This window comes from Daphnia pulicaria, chromosome 5 (assembly GCF_021234035.1).
Source record: "Daphnia pulicaria isolate SC F1-1A chromosome 5, SC_F0-13Bv2, whole genome shotgun sequence".
NCBI lineage: Eukaryota > Metazoa > Arthropoda > Branchiopoda > Diplostraca > Daphniidae > Daphnia > Daphnia pulicaria.
This window is the reverse complement of record NC_060917.1, coordinates 6071900-6091733: the sequence shown is the minus strand read 5'-3', so window position 1 is coordinate 6091733 and position 19834 is coordinate 6071900. Positions and strand designations below refer to the sequence as shown.

The 19834-nt window shown below is 43.3% G+C and overlaps 1 protein-coding gene and 1 long non-coding RNA gene across 2 annotated transcripts; both read left to right on the top strand.

Annotated features, from left to right (window-relative positions):
• Positions 1 to 4613: 4613 nt before the first annotated feature.
• On the top strand, positions 4614 to 5422 carry LOC124340477. Its single transcript, XR_006918052.1, has 3 exons — positions 4614 to 4806; positions 4941 to 5076; positions 5302 to 5422. It is a non-coding gene; the product is annotated as an uncharacterized LOC124340477 (long non-coding RNA).
• Positions 5423 to 17539: 12117 nt separating this feature from the next.
• On the top strand, positions 17540 to 19445 carry LOC124340727 (chromosome-associated kinesin KIF4-like). Its single transcript, XM_046793335.1, has 2 exons — positions 17540 to 18884; positions 18998 to 19445. Exons 1-2 carry the CDS (start codon positions 18571 to 18573, stop codon positions 19443 to 19445), a joined length of 762 nt encoding a protein of 253 aa, XP_046649291.1. The 5' UTR covers positions 17540 to 18570.
• Positions 19446 to 19834: the final 389 nt, after the last annotated feature.

The window sequence follows — 19834 nt, the reverse complement described above, 5'->3', positions numbered from 1 at the left end:
GTAGTTCCTTGTCAATAGCTATAAACACATAACAGAAGGAGCCAAAGCAAACACACTGAAAGAGAGAATAGAGATGGGTGGGGTCACGTTTGTAATTTCATGGGGTTTCCCCTACTTCCATGTGTAAATGTGCAAACATCAGATGATGCCATGTTGTGTATAGTATAACGTTCCATATCCCAGTTTGCACTCAAAGTCTAACAGAATTTGCAGCCAATCTCGACAGAATCTGCAAATGGCTTTGAATTGTGAGCTCATTTCAACTTGCGGATGCTGTTTTAGTTGGGTGACATTTTGCGCAGATTCCGGATTACAGAACGCCCAACAGATTTCAATTTGAACAAGTTACTGGAGGGAGAATTTCAGGAACGCGTCTTGTCAATTTCCCGATGCTCAATAATTACCAGCCAAAGCACATAAACACGCACACACGCCAACATTAAGCCACACACTATAAAGCGGATGAACGCGCCGCCGGAATAGATATAGGCTCTCACATAAGAATGATTGCTGTAACCTAATCCGCCTCGTTATTATTACGCAATCTAAAACAAATAATTATTTTCTTTTTCTTCTATAATGGACAGCTCACAAGGCAGTGATGCAATCACGTAATCTTGACCAGCTTTTGTTTCTATCGAATTAAACATAATTCATTCGCCTAACTTTTTTTAAAATTTCATTCGCGAATTTGTCGACCCCGGAAGTGGGAAATTTTAGTGAACATTTGGAAATGATGTGTCGTATACTATTGACGTCCAGTAGATGCACGTCGCAGGGATCCCTTCGAATAAAGGGGAATTCACATCCACACGAACGAAATCCATTAGGTTAATGACTGTGTACTAAGTTAATATATATATGAGGCTTTGGTGGCCATCTTGTATATATATAGACTTAACTAGCGTCGGCTGTCTTTCCCCCCTTATGCGACATATAATAAGATATACATAAGTGGATTTTGGCAGGAGCCTTGGCAGTCAAGAAGAGAGTCCCTCCTATAACGTCCTAGCGTCCTTATCTTTTCTCTTTTACGGCTTGTGTGCGTGATTGTGGCGTGAAATCCGTTACTGCTATAGCTGTTCAGCATAGAGAGAACTTTATATTATAGGGTTGGCGCGTTCGGGCTGGCGCAGCCTATATTAATCCATTTTTATATGGTTGTGGTGTAGTAGTAGTTAGACGGGGGAGAGCTATGCCAGCCACAGGACGAATGACTGTTTGAGATAGACACCGGATAGACACAAAGTTTTCGGGAGAAAAACTCTACAAGAAAACGAACTTCTGGCGTACAATTTCTGGTCGGGGCTTATGTAGTTGGGAAATCACTTGCTTCTGTAGGTTCTGGTGGATCCGTCCTATATAGGAGCTGATAAGCATGGGCAAAGTCATCATTGGCTCCAATAGCCGGCGATGTGTTTTTGAATTTGGAATGGGAAAACCACACACAAAATGTATGGTGGTTTGGTTAGCGGAGCAAAAGCCGTTGGAAATCGTTAAACCAAAATGGCAGTCGGTGGCGATAAGAAAATATAACCAAGTTGGGAAAAAAAAGGTGGGGGGCTTCTACTTTTTTTTATTCAAGATTTCTTTTCGTTTCTGATTGTAAAAAGAAATCAAAATTTTGTGTTTTTAATGAGGTGAGGGTGCGGGGGAGGACGAAAAAACCAAATTCAGTGCACCCTATAGTCATATAAAACCAACAGGGGGGGACAGCACAACACTTTACAATACACATAGGATTTGGTACACGAATAAATCGGCTTATTCTCCAGTTTTATAGCTCCCAAAGATTTTTTTTTTTACTAACAATAATAATAATAATAATAACAAGGAATAACAGATTGAAATTGAAAAGCGGCGGCATCTTTTATACGCTCAACGAGGGACGTAACAAACAAATTGAAAGTGTCATCTTCAGTCGATCCTTTTTTTTCACATTTTCAAAAGTGGAATATTAAAAATATAAGCGCGCGCTTGTGTTTTTGTGGCTTTTTTTTTCAAAATTTTCAAATCCGAGGGGGTTGGTGGAAAAAACAAAATTGTTGGTGGGGGGAAAAGATGGGCGGCAAAGTCTTTTTACATGGTTTTCTGCGACTCATCGTTTTGTGTTGGTAACTTGGAAAGGTACCTACGTACATAACAGCTGCTTTGACTTTCAATGGAGGGACTAACGTATAATTTTGTCTCTCTTTGTTTGCTCGCATCGGACCCTCGAAAAACATGACGTGATACGCTCGGCAATTGTCGATAGAAGTAGACCAGTTCATCTAAAAATGATGCGGTGCTGCCTCTACCGTATATACTTCAATTAACCGAATAGCCGCATCAAACTAAAAATTCGGTGGTCGCCCACACACACACACACATGTCCTCTCTCTTTTTATTTAAAATTTTATTTCACGCTGGGAGAAACTCAATATTATATAACAATGGAATAATCATGTGTGACGGACGCGACAACGTCGTCCTGCAGCGTCACGCTTGTTAATGATTACCTTATGAGAGATGGCGACTGTATTATGCGCATTTCAGTTGATATTCCTATATAGCCGGGGTTGTGTGAGGGGGGGAGAAGCGACAGTAGCAATTGAATATTTCATGTAAAATACTCTTCGTTGAATAGAAAACGGAAAAATAGATAGGGAAGAAGGATGAGCCATATTGTATGCCCTACACAGTACACACCTGAATGCCTAGTCTATTGTCTGATATACACTATGTATAGGAGAGATGGGGAGGCCTCCTGAATATGCCATCTAAACACGCACACATCACTCGCGGGAAATCGTAATCAGATCCTTCTGAAATGTGTATAGGTTCCTATATACAACAGGACAGCGGAGAGAGAGAAAAGACAAGGGAGATAGTATATGTATACAAGGATGGATGAATCCCTGGCAGGTTTGGTCTTTTCTTTCTTGGACCGAAAAAATGTTCAAGGGTCACGCTAGGCTGGTTCTTTCCTTTTTTTTTTGCACGCTCGCGTGAGCCGTCCATTATTTCGTACGTACCGCCCAGCAACTCTGCGACACACATAAACAACCGAAGCGCACACACAAAATATATCTGCATCGGCTCAATATATGCCAAAAGGTCACCAGGGTAATTCCAATACAGCAACCGATAGAGAGCCAACGTATATTTTCCAACAATGTTTGTGTTAGCAACAAAGTTTGGAATTTCTACATCCAAACTAAACTTTTTATTTTTATCGGACAAAATAAAAGTTGCGAATAACAAATTTTTTCTGAGCTTTATAGGAGATCGTTAACGGAATATATATTTCATCCCTGATTTTTAAATTATTTTGCGGGTTCATTAATAAAAGCTCCGGCCGATCATCATCCATCTCTGTTAGGTTTGCGCACGTATAGACACACACACACAAGTATAAAGTATAACGGGGCTGCGTACACACACACCTTTCATTTTGTTTTTGTGTGTGTTAGGGTTAGAGTTTGGTTGTTGAATTCGCCGCTAATGATTTGCCTTGCCAAAAGTTCAAAGGTGCAGAGCGAGAGAGATAATGTTGCGGCTTGTTTGGTTATAACGACGCTCCGCCCTGCGTCGTTGGTTCGGAGGGGCTCCTGTAAACTGCTGGGGCGTTTATATAGCCGAGAACGTTGTATAGTGTGTACATCTATCGAACTATAGGAGACTGCCAAGAGGAAAACTATTAGAACTGGGCCAAAACTTGGCGACGCCAAAAGTGGGGCGACGACCTCCCCCCTATATCACCCGCCTCTCTCTCTACCCATGATGATGAAACAAAGTTTCGGATGTGTGTGTGTCTCTCTCTCGTTCTAGCTGTGTGTTGCCATTCGTGCCCTTGCACATGTAATTCATCATCTGAATAGTTGCTCTGATGGCGTGCTGCCTCTCCATATAGTTTGTCGGCAGCTCTCGCAATCCTCCGCCGATCAGACAGGCCATTTCTCTCAGACTCTCCTCAGCACCGCAAACAAATAAAACAAAAATAAAATAAAAGTTTGGATGGATGTGCGCCCGCGTGTGCGCCCTACATTCGCTTGATGCATAATTTAGTGTCGGATGAGTCGTAAATTCTGCACAAGCAAACAAAACTCCGTTTCAACACACACACACGGGTGGTGGTAACCTTGATGGTCTGTTATATCATCTGAGATGTATTTAGGTTGAAAATCTTCAAATGGCTGAAACATTTCTTTGGAATTGAATTAACATTAAACATGTTATTGGGAGTATAAGTAATAGATGCATTTATTCCCTCTTGGAAGCCCCAAGAGGATCCTGGGGGGGTGTTATTATTAGGTCCGGTTTTTCGGACCATTTGCGAGTTTCGTGCAAACTTTTACTTTGATCTTGTCTGTGGTGGGTGGTGGGCTTTATCAATTATCAAAGTTGTGACGAGCAATTTGATGTGGAAATATTCCGATCCGTTCAGCGGATGTTGAGCGTTGGCAATTTAAATGAATTAAACCGCTTTTATCCATTTATTGCGGTTTGGATTTTAGGGAGGGGGGGAGGGAGGTCGATTTTTAAGAAAATTCTAATCGATATCTTAAGTAATGCTAATTAGACGATTAGTGTCGTCTGCTTCAATTTTCTTGTTTTACAATTCAACAAACTAACAAAGCATGATACAAGCATGGTATAGATGGATCATGATACAAAGTTTCGAAAAGGAGACTAATAAGATTACAAAGAAAAATGGAACGATTACTTTATTGAACGTAGATGCACGAATATAAAATGCAAAAATGTGGTCATCGTTATGTGAATTTTGGTGTCGCAGCCCTACAAGTTCCCCATGCTGTTTGGCGGGTAAATACTCTGAATAAAAATGAGATGACTATGGAAGATTAAATAGAAGAGTTAAATTTGTTCCAAGTTTGTGATCCCCTTGTCAATGCACTGCAAATTGTTTGCACTAAAATGTAACCTTTTCCTCTGTGCAGATGTGAGTCCTAGCTGAGCCAGCCATTGTAACAGCTGGTAACAGCAAAGTTTTTCTTGTGCTGGACCTCTTGTCGTGTGATTTGACTGATGAACTCCTGTCATCAGCAGCAATCACAGTAGCCTATCATTCCTTAGGTAATAATTTTCGTTACTTTTATTAACCTGCATGTGACCTGTCAGATTTTTTAATGGTGCATGACTTGCATGTGAATGCAGCGTGTTGGAAACCTTCAATTCTCCTGTTTATTAACAATTAGAGTATACCTCTGGTTTATAACTGTCTTATTTTCAACTTTTTCTTGCTTGTTATTGTTTCTGTAAATATTTTTCATAACTCATTGTTGACATTTTTGTATTTAGATAAACAGCATCCCTCTGGATTGGAGAAACTTCCAGTGTCGACCGAGTTAAGGATCTCTTCAATTCCCGTTTCTTTTTTTTTGTCCTCGTGTACGCCCATGTGAATATGGGTGTATTCACGAGGACTCCCTTTTCCTATCCCGGCTGGTGGATTCAACTTTTCTACGAATGAAACACTTGTGGATGCCTGGCTGTATTTCCCAGGCTTCAAGGTAGGACAAATTCATTTCTATCTTCCCTTTCTGCCTATTGAGTGGCCGTTCATTATAAATCGACTACGGAGTACGATTATTCCTGGGCCATAGAGTTGGCTGAAACTGTTTCATCTTACTGTTTTTTCTCAGTCAGGGTTCATTAAATAGCTCACGTGTAGAACCACTGCAGATCAGGCCTGTTTTTGTAGCTCGTAATTTTGTCTTTAGGCAAACAATCAAATTCAGAAATCTTTGAACTTGAAACACTTGAAGCAAACTGAAAAAACTTGAACAATTTTGTCCACCAATTGGGTCTTGCCGCCACACCGGCACTTCCTGGTCCAAATGAAATTTCCATCAGCCACTCCTTAGAGAAGATAATGCGATTGCCTCAATTAACGTGTGAAGGCTTTTGGCTGGGGGCTCTGGCTGAAGACAATGGGTTTGCTCTCAGTGGTACATCATCCACTATAAATAACAACACCACGTGGTAGACGTACGTGTCTCGAGACAACCAGAAGCCAGGGCTAAGAGCAGTAGCACGCGTCTTCCGGTGTTTTTTCTCTTTTCTTTCTTTCTTTTCTTCAAATTAATTCCGTTTCTAGAAAGACAGAATGGGGGAGAGAGCAGCAGCTTTGAAACCCCACGCATATTGGCTTCTGTTGTTCCAGCCCTATTTCTTTTGTTTTTAATGAAGTGAGTGACATGACGTGAGGAGCCACAGCCAGTTTGACTCGATGAACATCTGCCTTACACACCCTGGGCACCTTGGCACTCGCCAACTGTCTCCTGGAAAATAATACGAGTCCATCAACCTGCTCCACCCTCCCAAGTAGATTCGAGTCCACAAATTCAATCGATTTCTTGTGATTGTTGTTAATAATTAGCATCAGTATCTCGAGAGAGCCATCGATTGATAGATTCCCAGTTGTAGAACGTTTGAAATCCAGATACTTTTAAGTTTAAACAAAAGGTATTATACACAAATCTTGAATTAGAAATTCAACCGTGGAGGACCTGCTGCTGCTGACGGAAAGACTTGATTAGGAACGGTTTTCTTCTTCCCTTGTGATGGCAGCAGGTCTCTGTATATGTCTCTTCGGCGGGGTCTTGTGTCTTTTATTTTCTTTAAAGAGAAAAGGAGACAAGGAACAAGAGCAGCTGCTTCTTCTTCTTCTTTTCATTCCCAGCAGCGTGCTGTGTTTTGTTGCCTTGCTTCGTCTCATTTCCCATTATTCGTTGCACTCTCTCAAATTTCCTTGTGTCTTTCTCTCTGTCTCGCTAGATAGAAACGATAACATCGTCAGCTGACGGCTCTTGTTTGCTCGACTCTTCAAACGGAGAGCGCCAGCAGCCTCTTGGCGATATTAGACATGCCATCCTCCGAAAAAAACAGCGTTAACTTTATACTACCCCATATCCGTAATGACCTTTTTTTTCTCTCTCTCTCTCTCGTGGATATTATAGACGTCGACAGTTTGCGCCGTGATTTCTTTCATCTTCCAGCCCAACCAGACGCTTCCATTTATACCCCAGTTGCTTGCGCATTTGATTTTTGTTTTTTCTCTCCTTTTTCCAACATTTCCCGCGAAATTTATTTGATTTCCTTTTGGTTTTTAGACTGATGTTGGCGGTATTACAGATGGTCTCTTTTCTTTTTTATTTATTTCTTCATGTGTGTGTTTGGAGAGAAAAAGCGTCGCGCAATTGATGTGCTCGTGATGGAACCCAACACGCACGGCGCGTGCTGTGCGCCATATTTTTTGGTTTGTTTTTATTTCTGCCTCTCAATTTTCTCGTCATCAGTTACGCTGGTATTATAATAACTTGCGTGGCAGCAGTTGTGGAGAGGGAAGGAAAAATAAAAAGTTTTTATTTTTTCGGTGGTGGTGTGTAATCAAACATTCGGTCATGAGTCACAAGTCATGTGATCCACCCACTTTGAACACGAGACGAACTCACCACCACCACCAGGGTCAAATGGTTAAACGTGTGGCTGCCCTTTTTATCTAACCCCCAAAGTCATGGCGGTTAGTACAGAGATAACAGAGAGGGGTTCAACTACGACCGGCAGTCTATAGCAGCTGACCGGTGTGTTAGACATATATATTCGGAGATGCGCGTGACAGTTCATTTTCTGTAAACTCGACTCTCTCGCCAAATGATCCGCCCCTTATTTCCTTTTTATTTTTGTGTGTGGCTTTGAACCATTTTTCTTGTTACTCCGACTCACCCCTGACTCTCGTGCTGCGCTTGCTCATCGCCGTCTGTTTGGTTTTAACTTGTTCATCCGCCCCATCACCTTATAGGACTCATCCGATACTTCCGGTTCGAACGCCCCCATCTGGACTCGAGACTGACTCGGGGTGGGGCCCACCACCCGCATCACCTGTTCTTGCTCTCAGTGTGTGTGTATATGTTTGCGGGTTTGGTAGACAGGGATATCCAATGTTTGGAAAAGTAAAACCGCACGTTTTGTTATGTATGCGGACCGTATAGGGAAAATGAAGGGGTTGTCGTGTGTACGGCCTACAGCTTGTTTGCTGGGCATCGAATTACGCGGCTAATATTATGTAATTGACTTGAGCTGACAGCCAACCTCCTTTTTTGGCTTTTAAAAAAAATTGCTGGCGCCACAGGGCCAATAAAAATTATTTTCGACTTGAAATATCGGAAGTTCCAAGTCCGGAACTGACCGGCAAATCCTCCGTCTCTGCATTATATATATCCGGATTAGGGTATTACAAAAGTTGGACAAGTCCCCTACACTAGGGGGGAAGACTAAAAAAGCCAATAAAGACAAAAAGCTCACTCTCTTATTTATTATATCTTTAGACCAGAAAATAAGATGACACAAACAAAAGTTTCCCCCCTAGTTGTTGTTGTGCGTGGACATTTGGGAGGTTTTTTTCCGAGTACTGAGACTGCGTATAGGTTAAAAAAAAATGTCTAACCCATTCCGGAACTGACTCAATTCCACACACGTAATCAGGCGCCGGTTTTAACGTTGAGTTCACACAGAGAAAAAAAAACGAAAAGAGAGTGAAAATAAAATCACTTGTTTTTCCCAGTATGAAGGATATGGTGTTTGACCGGAATTTCCTTTTTTCTCTCTTTTTTAGATTTTTCGTTTCCGTTTTCTCGTTAACCGCCTTCTCCCATTTCCGAGTCGACTTTTGGTTTTCCCGGTAATTCCGACCGTGCCTTTTAGTTCAGTCAATCCTCCGGCTGCTCTCCACGGACTGCGGAGATTTTATTTTTATTTTCCCATGCCACTTTTGCCCAGCACATCCCTGATTGAACATTCGGTCGTGATTTGGCTCTCCTCTATTTTGATACGACCACTGCCGGATGCGTGTACTATACATACATTTCTTCGCAAACTATTTGGCCCATCATTTCAAATCAAGAAAAATGTTCCCGCCCGGTCGACAATGTCCTTTTTTTTCTGGGGTTGTCCGCGCGCGGCCTCTAGAAAATAGAATCCCGTCGTGTACAGATGTACATACGACAGTGTCGGGATATTAATGATGATCCTCTTGGTAAGTTTCACATGGGCCGTGAGTTTATTTTCCCCCTTTTTTGTTTACTGGGGTTTATTCTTTCCCCCCTCCTCCTCCTCCTACACACACACACACACACACACTGATGAATGATGATGATCCAAATTATTTATTTTGATTGTCTCCGCGTCTTTTATGTATTATTCGTTACGCGCTCGCCGCTACTGTGATGCGCGTCATTTTCTCCCTTTTGTTTGCGGTTGTTTTTCATCCCGCGGCGCCCATGTGGCCATGTTGAATGCGCAGCCTGTACATTTGCGCTCATTGTTCAATATTGATCAATTTATTTACATAAATCTAAAAAGAAAGAAAGAAAAAAAGATAAAAAAAAAGCGGATGTGTCATTCGGTCGGGCGACATCTGCGCACGGATGAAAAAGAAAAAGTTTTCCCATCAATCCCGCGGAATTTTTCCTTGCAACAATTGATGACGTCATCCTTTCTACCATCACCACCACGACACATCACGTTAAATAAACACATTAGAAATAATAATGCGGGTATTTTTTTGACAAAAACAAAAAGTGTTTTTGTGGGGAATAAACCCGCAGGTTTTTTATTGTCGGGGATTTGACCAGCGTCTAGTCTATAAGAGCCACCACGCCCGCATATCAGGTGGCGGCCAGCAACGCCACATGGGCTTCAATCGGGACACGAGGGTTTGTATTCTCTGTGTGTCATTGGGGGAAAAAAGAAAAATAATAACGCGATAGAGTTGATACAAGAAGATTGGTTTGTCGGACGGCAGCAGCTGCTTGTTCTATTTCAACATGGCCACACAACACCTGACCGCCTATAGGCCCTTGAGCCCCATCGATCGTGTATGTGTGTGTGTCTAACGGCTGCTGCTGCTATTAGACTGTCGATTTTCAACCACCGATAAAGAAAAAAACCTTTTGCCCGACTTATCGCTCATATGGCGACTGCCGAGTGGCAAGAAGAGAAACAGGAGAACCGGTTTTCGTCTTCTGTGTGTGTGTGTGCGCCAGCACCTGGCGTTTTTTGGATGTATACCCCCACGTTGGTTGGGCTGATAACTTGGACAGCACCTGAGCTTGTGCCGGACTTTTGCGCGGGTATTTTCGAATCAACTTTGAAATGAAAACGCAAGGGGGTCCAGGACAATCTGTCACCCCCGGGACGATTTACGACTCTCTGACCTTTTCCGAACGAGAGAAAAGGTGGAAAATGTGTGTGTGTGTGTGTGATCCTCTTAATGGGAACGGGCGAAACCCTACCCGAAAAATAACGTTGGGGAGGAAGTAGGAGATTATTCCGCAATGTACAACATCGTGAAATGTCCAGTCCGGACGTTGCGGATTAGAGTGTATAGTTCTGGGTCCCTTGAGACATCTATAGTAAGACTCTGTGCTGTACTGGGCATCTCACTTTTTTTTTATTTTGATAGTTGCCACTTAACAAGATCAGAAGTTGGAAGGGAAAAAGAAATAAACGCCAATTTCACAAGAAAATTTCTTCTTCCGGTTCTTTTTACTCCCCCCTCCAGTCCGGAAGATCGTGCCAATTTTCTTTTGTTGGTTCATTTGTCGTCTGCTTGCGAGAGAGAAAAAGTGGCGATGTCACATGCTCTCGCCAACATTTGTTCGGTCCCCTCGTCTGGAATTTCTTTTTTTCCCGAGTTTTGCCGAACGAAAAAAATTCGTCCAGAAAGTCTCAAAAGAAGAAAAAGCGGAACCGCCCCGAGTCAAAAGTTATAGTAGAGTTTTAGCCGCTTTATTGATCTGTTCTATATTCCGCCAGGCAAATAATAAAAAATATTTAAAAAAAGCAGAGCCGCCAACTATATAAAGCAGGTCGTTTTCGTCGGTCGCTCGGTCGGTCGGTCGTTTATGGTCTCACCGTTGTCGTGTGCGTCAGCTAGAGCAAACATTCCGGCGCATTAATATATGTTTTTCCCCCCTTTCTATTCCGGAAGGAAACCAACTCTCTCTCTCTCCTGTGTTCTCTTTCCCCAAAATCTATATGGACCACAACGCCGCCGGAACGACGGATGTTGTTTTGTTTTTTCTTTCTTTGAAGGAATGATTATTAACTAGCGAGAAAGAGAGAGAGAGAGAGAGAGAGTCACACAGTCTGAGCTGGAGTTGACGGCCTGGAGGAGAGATGACAAGTTTTGATGCAGTCCTTGTCAATATCATCATTAAGAACGGGCTTCTTTCTTTCATATTTTCTTTTTCTCTCTTTTTGGGGTGTGTGTGTGTTCCAATCAAGCGCGAAATATCAAATGAGAAGAGGGCAACAAGAAAACACACACGGCTCTAATTATATACAAGACTGAAAACATCAGCTCGCATGCTGGATGGATATCCGAGTGAGAGACTTTTCAAGAGCTGCATCAACACTCGAGTCTCGGCGAGTCTCTAAATGTCTATGCAAATGCGGAATGAAATGTTTTTCTGGGAGAAAAGGCAATGGCCAAGTTTCTCATCTCTATCTCGAGTATCTCTAGCACCTGGACGTTATTAGGAACGCGATGAAGGATGGATCATTATTTAGATTATATCCTATGGCTCCCCCCCGTCTGTGCGAAAAAATGGTCTGACTTGGTGGTGGGATGATAGAAAAAGTACTCGGGTCCGTCCCTCCTTTTGTGTAACGAGTGAGAGAATCTACTCGACGGGAAGCGTGACTAAAAATACGGGCGAAACTGGAGTTCTAAGAGAGACGGAAGTGATGATGATGATAAAAACAGATGCCCATTATCACTTTCCGCATTGGCATTCATCTGAATCAAAAGAAGTTTCAGGGTTGTCTTATCATTTGTTATCCGTCCCGCTGATGGAACAACAAAAAAACATTCGTCAATGTTTTCACTTTTCTCTGCTGTTGTTGTGTGTTACGTGCACTGTCTAGACGATAGGAGATTCATCTGCTCCCGGCTCTCACCTGCCGACTCGGCCAGTCGACTTGGCAAGTCAAGAAATATAGACGAGCCGAATAAAAACCTTTTTCCTTTCCTGTCGTTTATGACCGTCTCATATTTTTTTATTCGTCAAATAGAAAAGAAGAAGAAGAAGCCCCTCTGAAAAATGGAATAGGGTAGCGTGTCTATTAAATTTTTGATACAGTAAATAATAAAGTCTGGATCGAATTTGAAAAAAAGCTGGACTCTATTGAAGTGGAGAGGGGGGAAAAAGTTAGTGTCGCCGACAAGGGAAAAATATGAATAACAATCAACTTCTTTTTTCGCTGCTGTTGGCCCCTTCCTTTTTATCTCGACTGCGCAATTTATTTCCGAGAAATTGATTCACCCAAAAAAAGAACATTTTTTGGGGGGTTTTTGTTAACTTGGTGCTCTCTGACCGTGTCGCTCAATGCACAAATTTCTTTCTTATTTCTTTTTTACCTTTTTTCGTTCTAATTTTTTTCTACGGATTCGATTTGAAGAAGAAAAAGGGATGGAGAAGGGCGGACACGCCGATGGAAACTAACAAAAGTTTCCAGGAGTGGGTAGGCGGGATATGGAATCTAAAAATGTACATACACTCTCGAGAGCCGTTTCTTCAATTCCGTTCCAGTTCAGTGGAGAAGAATAAGGACGTATATAGACTATATACATGCATCTATTCGCCGACGTGTACTTGGGCGCTTCGAAACTTTTTGATTTTATTTTTTGATTTTATTTCATTCTGAAGCCAAAAAGGGAAAATGGAGGAGGCGGGTTTTCGTTTTCCATGGACTAGGCGACTTCCATGTCAAACGCCAGTCGAAAAGAATACGTCCTCCCGATGGATAGATGTTTGAATACAAGAAAGAAAACGAGAACCACAAATGGACCCCTCCCGAGTTTCTCCCAGTCTCCAGAAAAGAACTTTTTTCTTCTTTTTCCTGGGTCATACTGTAGTACACACTACACACACTCTGATAAATAGCTCAAACGGGGGGGGGGGGAGGCTCTAGTACATATACGCAATACAAAATAAAGGGTCTCTCTAACAAAAACCTGGGGGCCATAAATATTTCTCTCTTTTCTAGACGGCGATCGAAAATGACATCAGAAAATAGTTGGGCAAGGCAAAGGAAAAAGGTTGGAGGGGGTGTATTGCGTACAACCTCCTATTGTATCGTCATCTGAATGAATATGAATGACTCGAACGAGGGAGGCTAGTAGAAGCTTTCTGGAGGTCTGCTGCTTCTGCTGCTGCAACACGAGTCGTTCTAGATCGTCTCTTGTGTGCGAAACTGAATGGGCGGAAACTGTTGGATTCACAGACGACGGGACGGTTTGAGATATCAAAAGGGGGCCCCAACCAAGTCTCTATATCGACATTTATGGGATGTCGATGCTGCCAAGCCCAGAAAAAAAAGAAAGAAGAAGAATACGATATATTTATAGCTGCAATGTCCACTAGATTGTCGTTCGATATATGTCGTTCGATATCTTTTGGCCAGGCTGCAATGGAAGGCTTGTTCGCCCCCCTTTTTTTCCTTGTTCGATATTATACCATTCACAGAGGCCTGTCTATAGATTTGAACTTTTCCGTCCTCTATGTATAACCAGTCGGACTTTTCTTGTTGGTGGTCCTCAAACCAAATAAAAACCCCCAGAACCTTTTTTTTTTCCCTTTCCATCTTCTATTTGCTCTGGATAGATATTTGTACAAAAACCGCTAGTCGTCCATTGCAGCTCTCTAGTCGGCTAGCACACATGTAATGGTTGTGTTATATCCAGCGCAGACCCTATACTCAAAATGATTTCCACAGCTAGCATCGCACATTGCTGTTCTTTTTGGCCCTCAAAGTCTAGCAGATGTACACATACTCATACACTCGGTGTCGTTATGTAAGCCCCTCCGCACTTATTCTTTGAATATGTCCTTTTGGATGATTGAGAGTATATAGATTGAGAAAGTGTGTAGGGCCGTCCCAAATGTGCGCAGTTGGTTCCTTCTTTAATGTTGCATACAGACCATTTGTGAAACGTCGAGCTGGTCTTAACCGTCTCGACATTATTGACCCATGGCAACCGTTGAATAGGCTAGGAGGCTCGGCTCTGTACAGCAGCAGCATAATAGCTAATATATATCGTCAAGTCACATTCGAGTTACGTCTCTGAATAGTTCATCACGCCCGGCTGAATCATCTGGAAGAAAAGTCGATGGATCGTATGTCGGGACGTGACAATACAATATCATCAACTATTATTCGAAAATATCTTCTCTCTCTCGCTCTCTCTGTTAGCTGAGCTGTGTGGCATAGTCTACGGCGCGCATGGCAGTTGGTGACGGACTAGTGTATAGGGGGTATACGACGGCGGCTGATTATTGACATGCACAAATTGTCAATAGCCCTACACGTGCCCGGACTGCGCTGTCTAAATGTGTAAGGCCGTAAATATCTCTCTTCCGAACGCTGTCGTCGTGACGATCGCAATATCCCTGTCTCACCCGTACACATTTCTCTCTCTACACACCAATGTATCAAAATGAAAATCGACTTTTTCCTTTTGTATTTCTATCCCCCAATCAATCAATTATACTACGCCCAAATGTCTTAAGTTCTCCGGAATCTCGCCCGGCTTTGATTGGACCACACGTCTAAAACCCGTGCGTAAATAGATAAGGTTTAAGTGTGTATAGATCTCGATATAGAATGAACCACTCGAGACAGCACATACTTCACGCACGTCACGGGTTAAAAGATTCCCCGCAAGCATGCCAGTGTGTAATCATACCGGTGACTAGACAGCGTGAAACAAAACAAAAGAAGAAATAAAAGAAATAAAAGACTCTCCCGGATCGATCCAGCGAGCTGGAATAGCCGCTCCTTCCGACAAAAGAAGGAGAAGAAGAAGAAAACAGATATAGATGTATCGAGAGAGAAAAACTGCATGTGCAGTTGCAATCCGAGTCGTCGTCGTGTTTCTTGTTTTGGTGGGGGCTGTAGCGTAGCGACCGTTCGTGCGCATTGTGTATGTACCGCACAGTCTACACACACACACACACACATCCCTGTAAATAAATAAGCGCTGGATATCTGTCGGAGAGAGAGTATAGACAGCACGAGGGCAGGTCAACCACAAGGGCAGATGGTTGGACGGGCGAACCATCAGGTCGAGTCAGAACAATAGGCGACCATGTGACACACACACACACTGGCCCGCATAGTATAGTAGAAGAATATACTAACCCCTTTGAACCGCAGGGAAAATATAATAAAGGGTATTATTTGTCGAGGGCTGGTTACAATTCCGTAGTAACAAGCCATACATTCAATTTTGTGTGTGGGGGATTTCTTATTTTTTCCATTGTCAGGATTTTTATCAATGGCCTACACTTTTTACGGAAGTGGGGACCACCGCACTAAAAATAATTTTTTTTTTAAATAAATGTTGGTAGTGCCGAAAATGAGATCGACCCTTGACCCCCCCAATTTGGCGAAAAACTGGAGCAGATCGCAGGGAGAGAAAGTGTAGAGCTGGGAGCTGCATCAGCTGTTATAGCTTTCCAATCTGGCCCAGGTAAATATTGAACATTCTGCACAGCGGCTCTTTCTACATTTTTTTTCTTTTTTCACCTTGACTGTGTGTATGCACAGCTGGTGGAGCCCCGAAATGCCTGTGATGTGTGTGTGTTGACCTTTGTTATCTCCTGGGCGATGGCGTGATAACCATTTATCTTCTCCTCATTTAACTGGAGGAGGTTGATGGTTTGTTTGAGCGTTTTTCTTCCCCTACTGGCTCTTCTCATCCGCCGCTCTGACTGGAAATGCATTTTCAATTGTAACGACATCCGTCCGTTGCGTCGCCCATTAAAAAGTCGTCAAATCTTCTCCTCCTTCAAGGAGGAATTTTTCAAACCGACTTTCCAACTATAACTTTGATAGCTTTCCAAGTTATACAATAATATCTGAACTGTCGTATTTTTGAGGCAAATTGATGTGACAACTTGCGTTTCAAGTCACAATTTTCTAGACGCGTACCGAAAGACTTTGGCGAGAAAATTCATTCCGTGTTCGTTAGGCCCTTAAAAAAGTTTTTCATTTTCGACACATTCGACACTCAACTTTTTCCCGGCCGACGAGCGCACACACCAACTTGCCACTCTCTTTGCCGTTCGTTTTAATTCGGCAACTTTTTACCTTGTCATCTCCGTCCCTGGGAAGACGAAATTAATATTTTATTTCTGGGCCAGGAACGCACCCGGCATCCAATTTTCAAAATTGATAGTCGTCTAGAGTTTTATATATAGTTGTAGACAGCGGTGGGTTTTTTGAGAAATCCGTGTCAGTAGTCTAAAACTATACTTCCATATAAGCTCAAATCATTTCTTATGATATATACATCCAGACGACGTTATTGACCCGCAGCGGATTGAGTCGGGGGCAGGTGCAACGTTGGGGGCTGTGTGTGTGTGTGTGCTGCTCGTGCTTTCTTCTCCATTTCCGTCCAAGAAACAGATTCGAAAAAAGAAAAAAAGAAAACAAGTCTTGAGATGGGAGAGAAGAGAGAACACAACCGGTTATCACTACGGAGACGACATCCACCTGGACTCCCTGGCCGATAACAAACCGTTGAGCGGGAAAAGTAAAGTCAAAAAACAAAAGAAAGACTTATATATTCAAGACAGCCATTACACACGGGCTTCTATAGCAACAGACAAAACGAAAGGGAAATATAGCTCTTTTTAAATTTTCCTGGAGGAAAAATAACATGCGTGGTGGATAGTACAGACGTAGGATGGTGAATAATAATGGCAGAAGGTTTGCTTGTGCTAGAGATAAAAAAAAAAGGGATAGCTCTGGCTTATACTACAGCACTATACGGCGTATAGAGCAGCTGTCACATGAGGATTCGACCCCCTTCTGTTGGGGCTCCTAGACCCCTGCATAACCTGCTGCCACCCGCGCGCTCCTTTATTATAATTGGACGAAAAAAGCCACCAAACCCCCCAAAAACTCACCTTTGCCTTTTTACCTTTAGACTCATGGTAAAGTGGGGGGAGTAACTCATATATAGAAGGACCCCCACTTTTTTCTACCGATGGCTTCTGCTGTCGTGTCAGAATTTTCTTCCCAAAAATCCCCCCCACGAAAAAATTAGAAACGAACGAACAAGAGCTACTACACCCCCCTACTGACTTTTGCTGGGGGTAGGAAAAAATATCACCAGGAATATACTCTCTTATAACTAACAAAATTATTCACTGCTCCCAAATTGTGACCCCCGACCGCTTAACGTTGCCAAAGCTCGGCAAACGCTCAATCCGTTGTTTGGAACCCTTTAGAGCTGAGCTAGGCCTTATTAGATCCAGATAAGCTTATATGTATAAAGGGGGGGGGGGGTCTTGGATTGAGAGTGTGAGCGGTCGTGTTCCTTCATACTAATGTGTGCGCGTCCCACACAAAACAAGAAGAAATGATCAGACGTGCACGTAAAAATAAAAATAGAAAACAATGTCAAAGACACATTCCCAGACAATTGAATGACTCTGATGTGTAGTCTGTCGACAAATAAAAATAAAAAGTAAAATCGTTTTCTTCGGTCACAACCGAATATAACATGCTCACAAACTAGATTGGGTTTTTTTGGTTATCGTGTGTGAATGTGACGTCGGGCTGTGTATAGAATTTGGCATTGGCAACTTGACTGTATATATATGTGTAACTATTAGATTGGGTTAGTTGTGATGGGAAGTTGACAGTGGCAAAGAGTTTGGGCGGGTGTAGTGTATAGCTTTTCGGTCGTCTCGGGAGTCCTGGCTGTTGATATTGTATAACATCCAGCCACTAGATATATTCTAGTGTGTAGTTGGGAGATGTTGTAGCTTAGACGATGAGGATGTTTGATGGGAGGTCTCTGTAAATGTCGAAAGACGGGCGACTGCTGTGTGTATGTGTGTGTGTGGGTGGGTGTGTGCTATCGGCAGCTGCAGCTGCCAGCCAAGGTACTCACTCAAACTATCCCGAATGTGTGAGTGAGAGGGCCTTGTATGTGTGTATCTATTCCGTTGAAGGAAAACGGCGATAGCCATCCAGCAGTGACACACACCGACATCAGAGTCTCTCCACATGTTTTAAGAAGAAGAAGAAGAAGAAGGCGGAGGCGTAAATAAGCGCGTGCCATCAGGTGAACGCGCTCTCTCGGCTCTAGTAGTCCCCACTTTTCTTTTTTTTACCCGGGTGTAGTAGTAGCTACTACTACCCCGATGGAAAAAGGGGGGAGGAGCCAAAGCGGAGAGAGGGGCAGGGAGACGGAGGCAAAAGAGACAAAACGGTAGCCACCCGCTCCAACCGAAGCCAGTCGAGTTCCGAGCTCCTGACAGTGAACTACATGTACGCACCCTCTAGCTCCTTATCATTTTCCCCTTTCCAATTTTTCGAGCAAGTTATTTTTTAGAAAAAATTCGGTTTGGTTAAAGTTATTGGTCTGATTTGAAAAAAAACTTTTTGCGGTGAATTTGCGGTTCATGTGAAATTGGAATTTTTGGTTTTTTCGGTTGTTCTTCGGTGTTGTTGTTGTTGTTTCAATAAGAAGAAGAAGAAGAAGAAGAGATGGCCACGATGGCAAAGTTCAAGTGTCTCCTGGTTCTGCTGGTGGCCGTCATTTCCGTCTGCCGATCACAAGTCGATCCTGCGGCGACGTCAACGACGACCTCCTCCTCCACTACGGACATGTTGTTAACGACCTCCAGTTCGGGATTGGACGGAGCCATTCTGCTCCGGGCCGAAGGCCTCCGACTCGGCGAACTCTCCAAGCAAATGGCCGAAACCAACCGGGCGCTGGAAGAGTTGCTGGCCACCAAACTGCGCGACATTCACTACGCCTCGGTGATTGGCGAATTACGGGCCGAAATTGATTCTCTCAGGTGAGTTATTGAATCCATTCCGTCTGTCATCCATCCGGAAGCTAAGCTTTTCTTTATAGTGTAACATAACTAACCTTACCCAACAACTAAATTGATTGATTGATTTCCGGCAGACGTGACATGGAACACGTCAAGGAAGCGACGACAGCGTCGACGGCGTCGTCGGGACGGAACGACGTCACGGCCGAGCCTACGGCGACGTCGTCGGAGAACGAGCAGAAGACGCTGCACTGGCTCCAGTCGTCGCTGGCCGAGATGAAGGGCGAAATCCTCGATCTGAATCGCTCCGTCAACGTGTCGAGGCAGTTGCAGCAGCAGCAGGAGACGGCCGGCCAGCTCCAGCTGACCCGCTTCGACGTCACAGTACTGCAGGCCCAGGTGGCCGACGAGGCGGCTTACCGCCAGCAGATCAATCAATCGATCCAGCAAGTCGACGACGACGTCCAACGGCTCGACCACCACCAGCAACTCAACGCGGCCCAATTGGAGCGGCTCGAGAACAACGTAAGTTATGAGATTTCACATCTATATCCAGCATCCCATCCCATCCATCCGCCCTAGTGTGTAGTGTAGTGTAGTGTGTAGAACCGGAACAAACGAGTGGACAAGGCCGAAGGCTTCTAGTCCATCTTTTTTGGGGAGGGGGTTTTGGTTGTCCGCCGCCGCCCGGTTTCCCAACAGCTCAAAGATATTAGATGTACAGAAGCGAGTCGAATTTGTTCGTCGGTGTATCATCATATAACTTTGCGCGCACACACCGTCTTTTTTATTTCATTTTACAGCATCATGTCTTTTTCCCACCGAAAAACAAAAAAAGGAAATATTTTTATCATTTTTTCATCTAGCCCGGTCGTAAAAAAGGGAAATCTATACACACGTATACGTATTTGCAGTAGTAGTAGGCAGCGCGCTGCTGTCTAATAATATACAAGGCTTCACTTTTTTTCTTT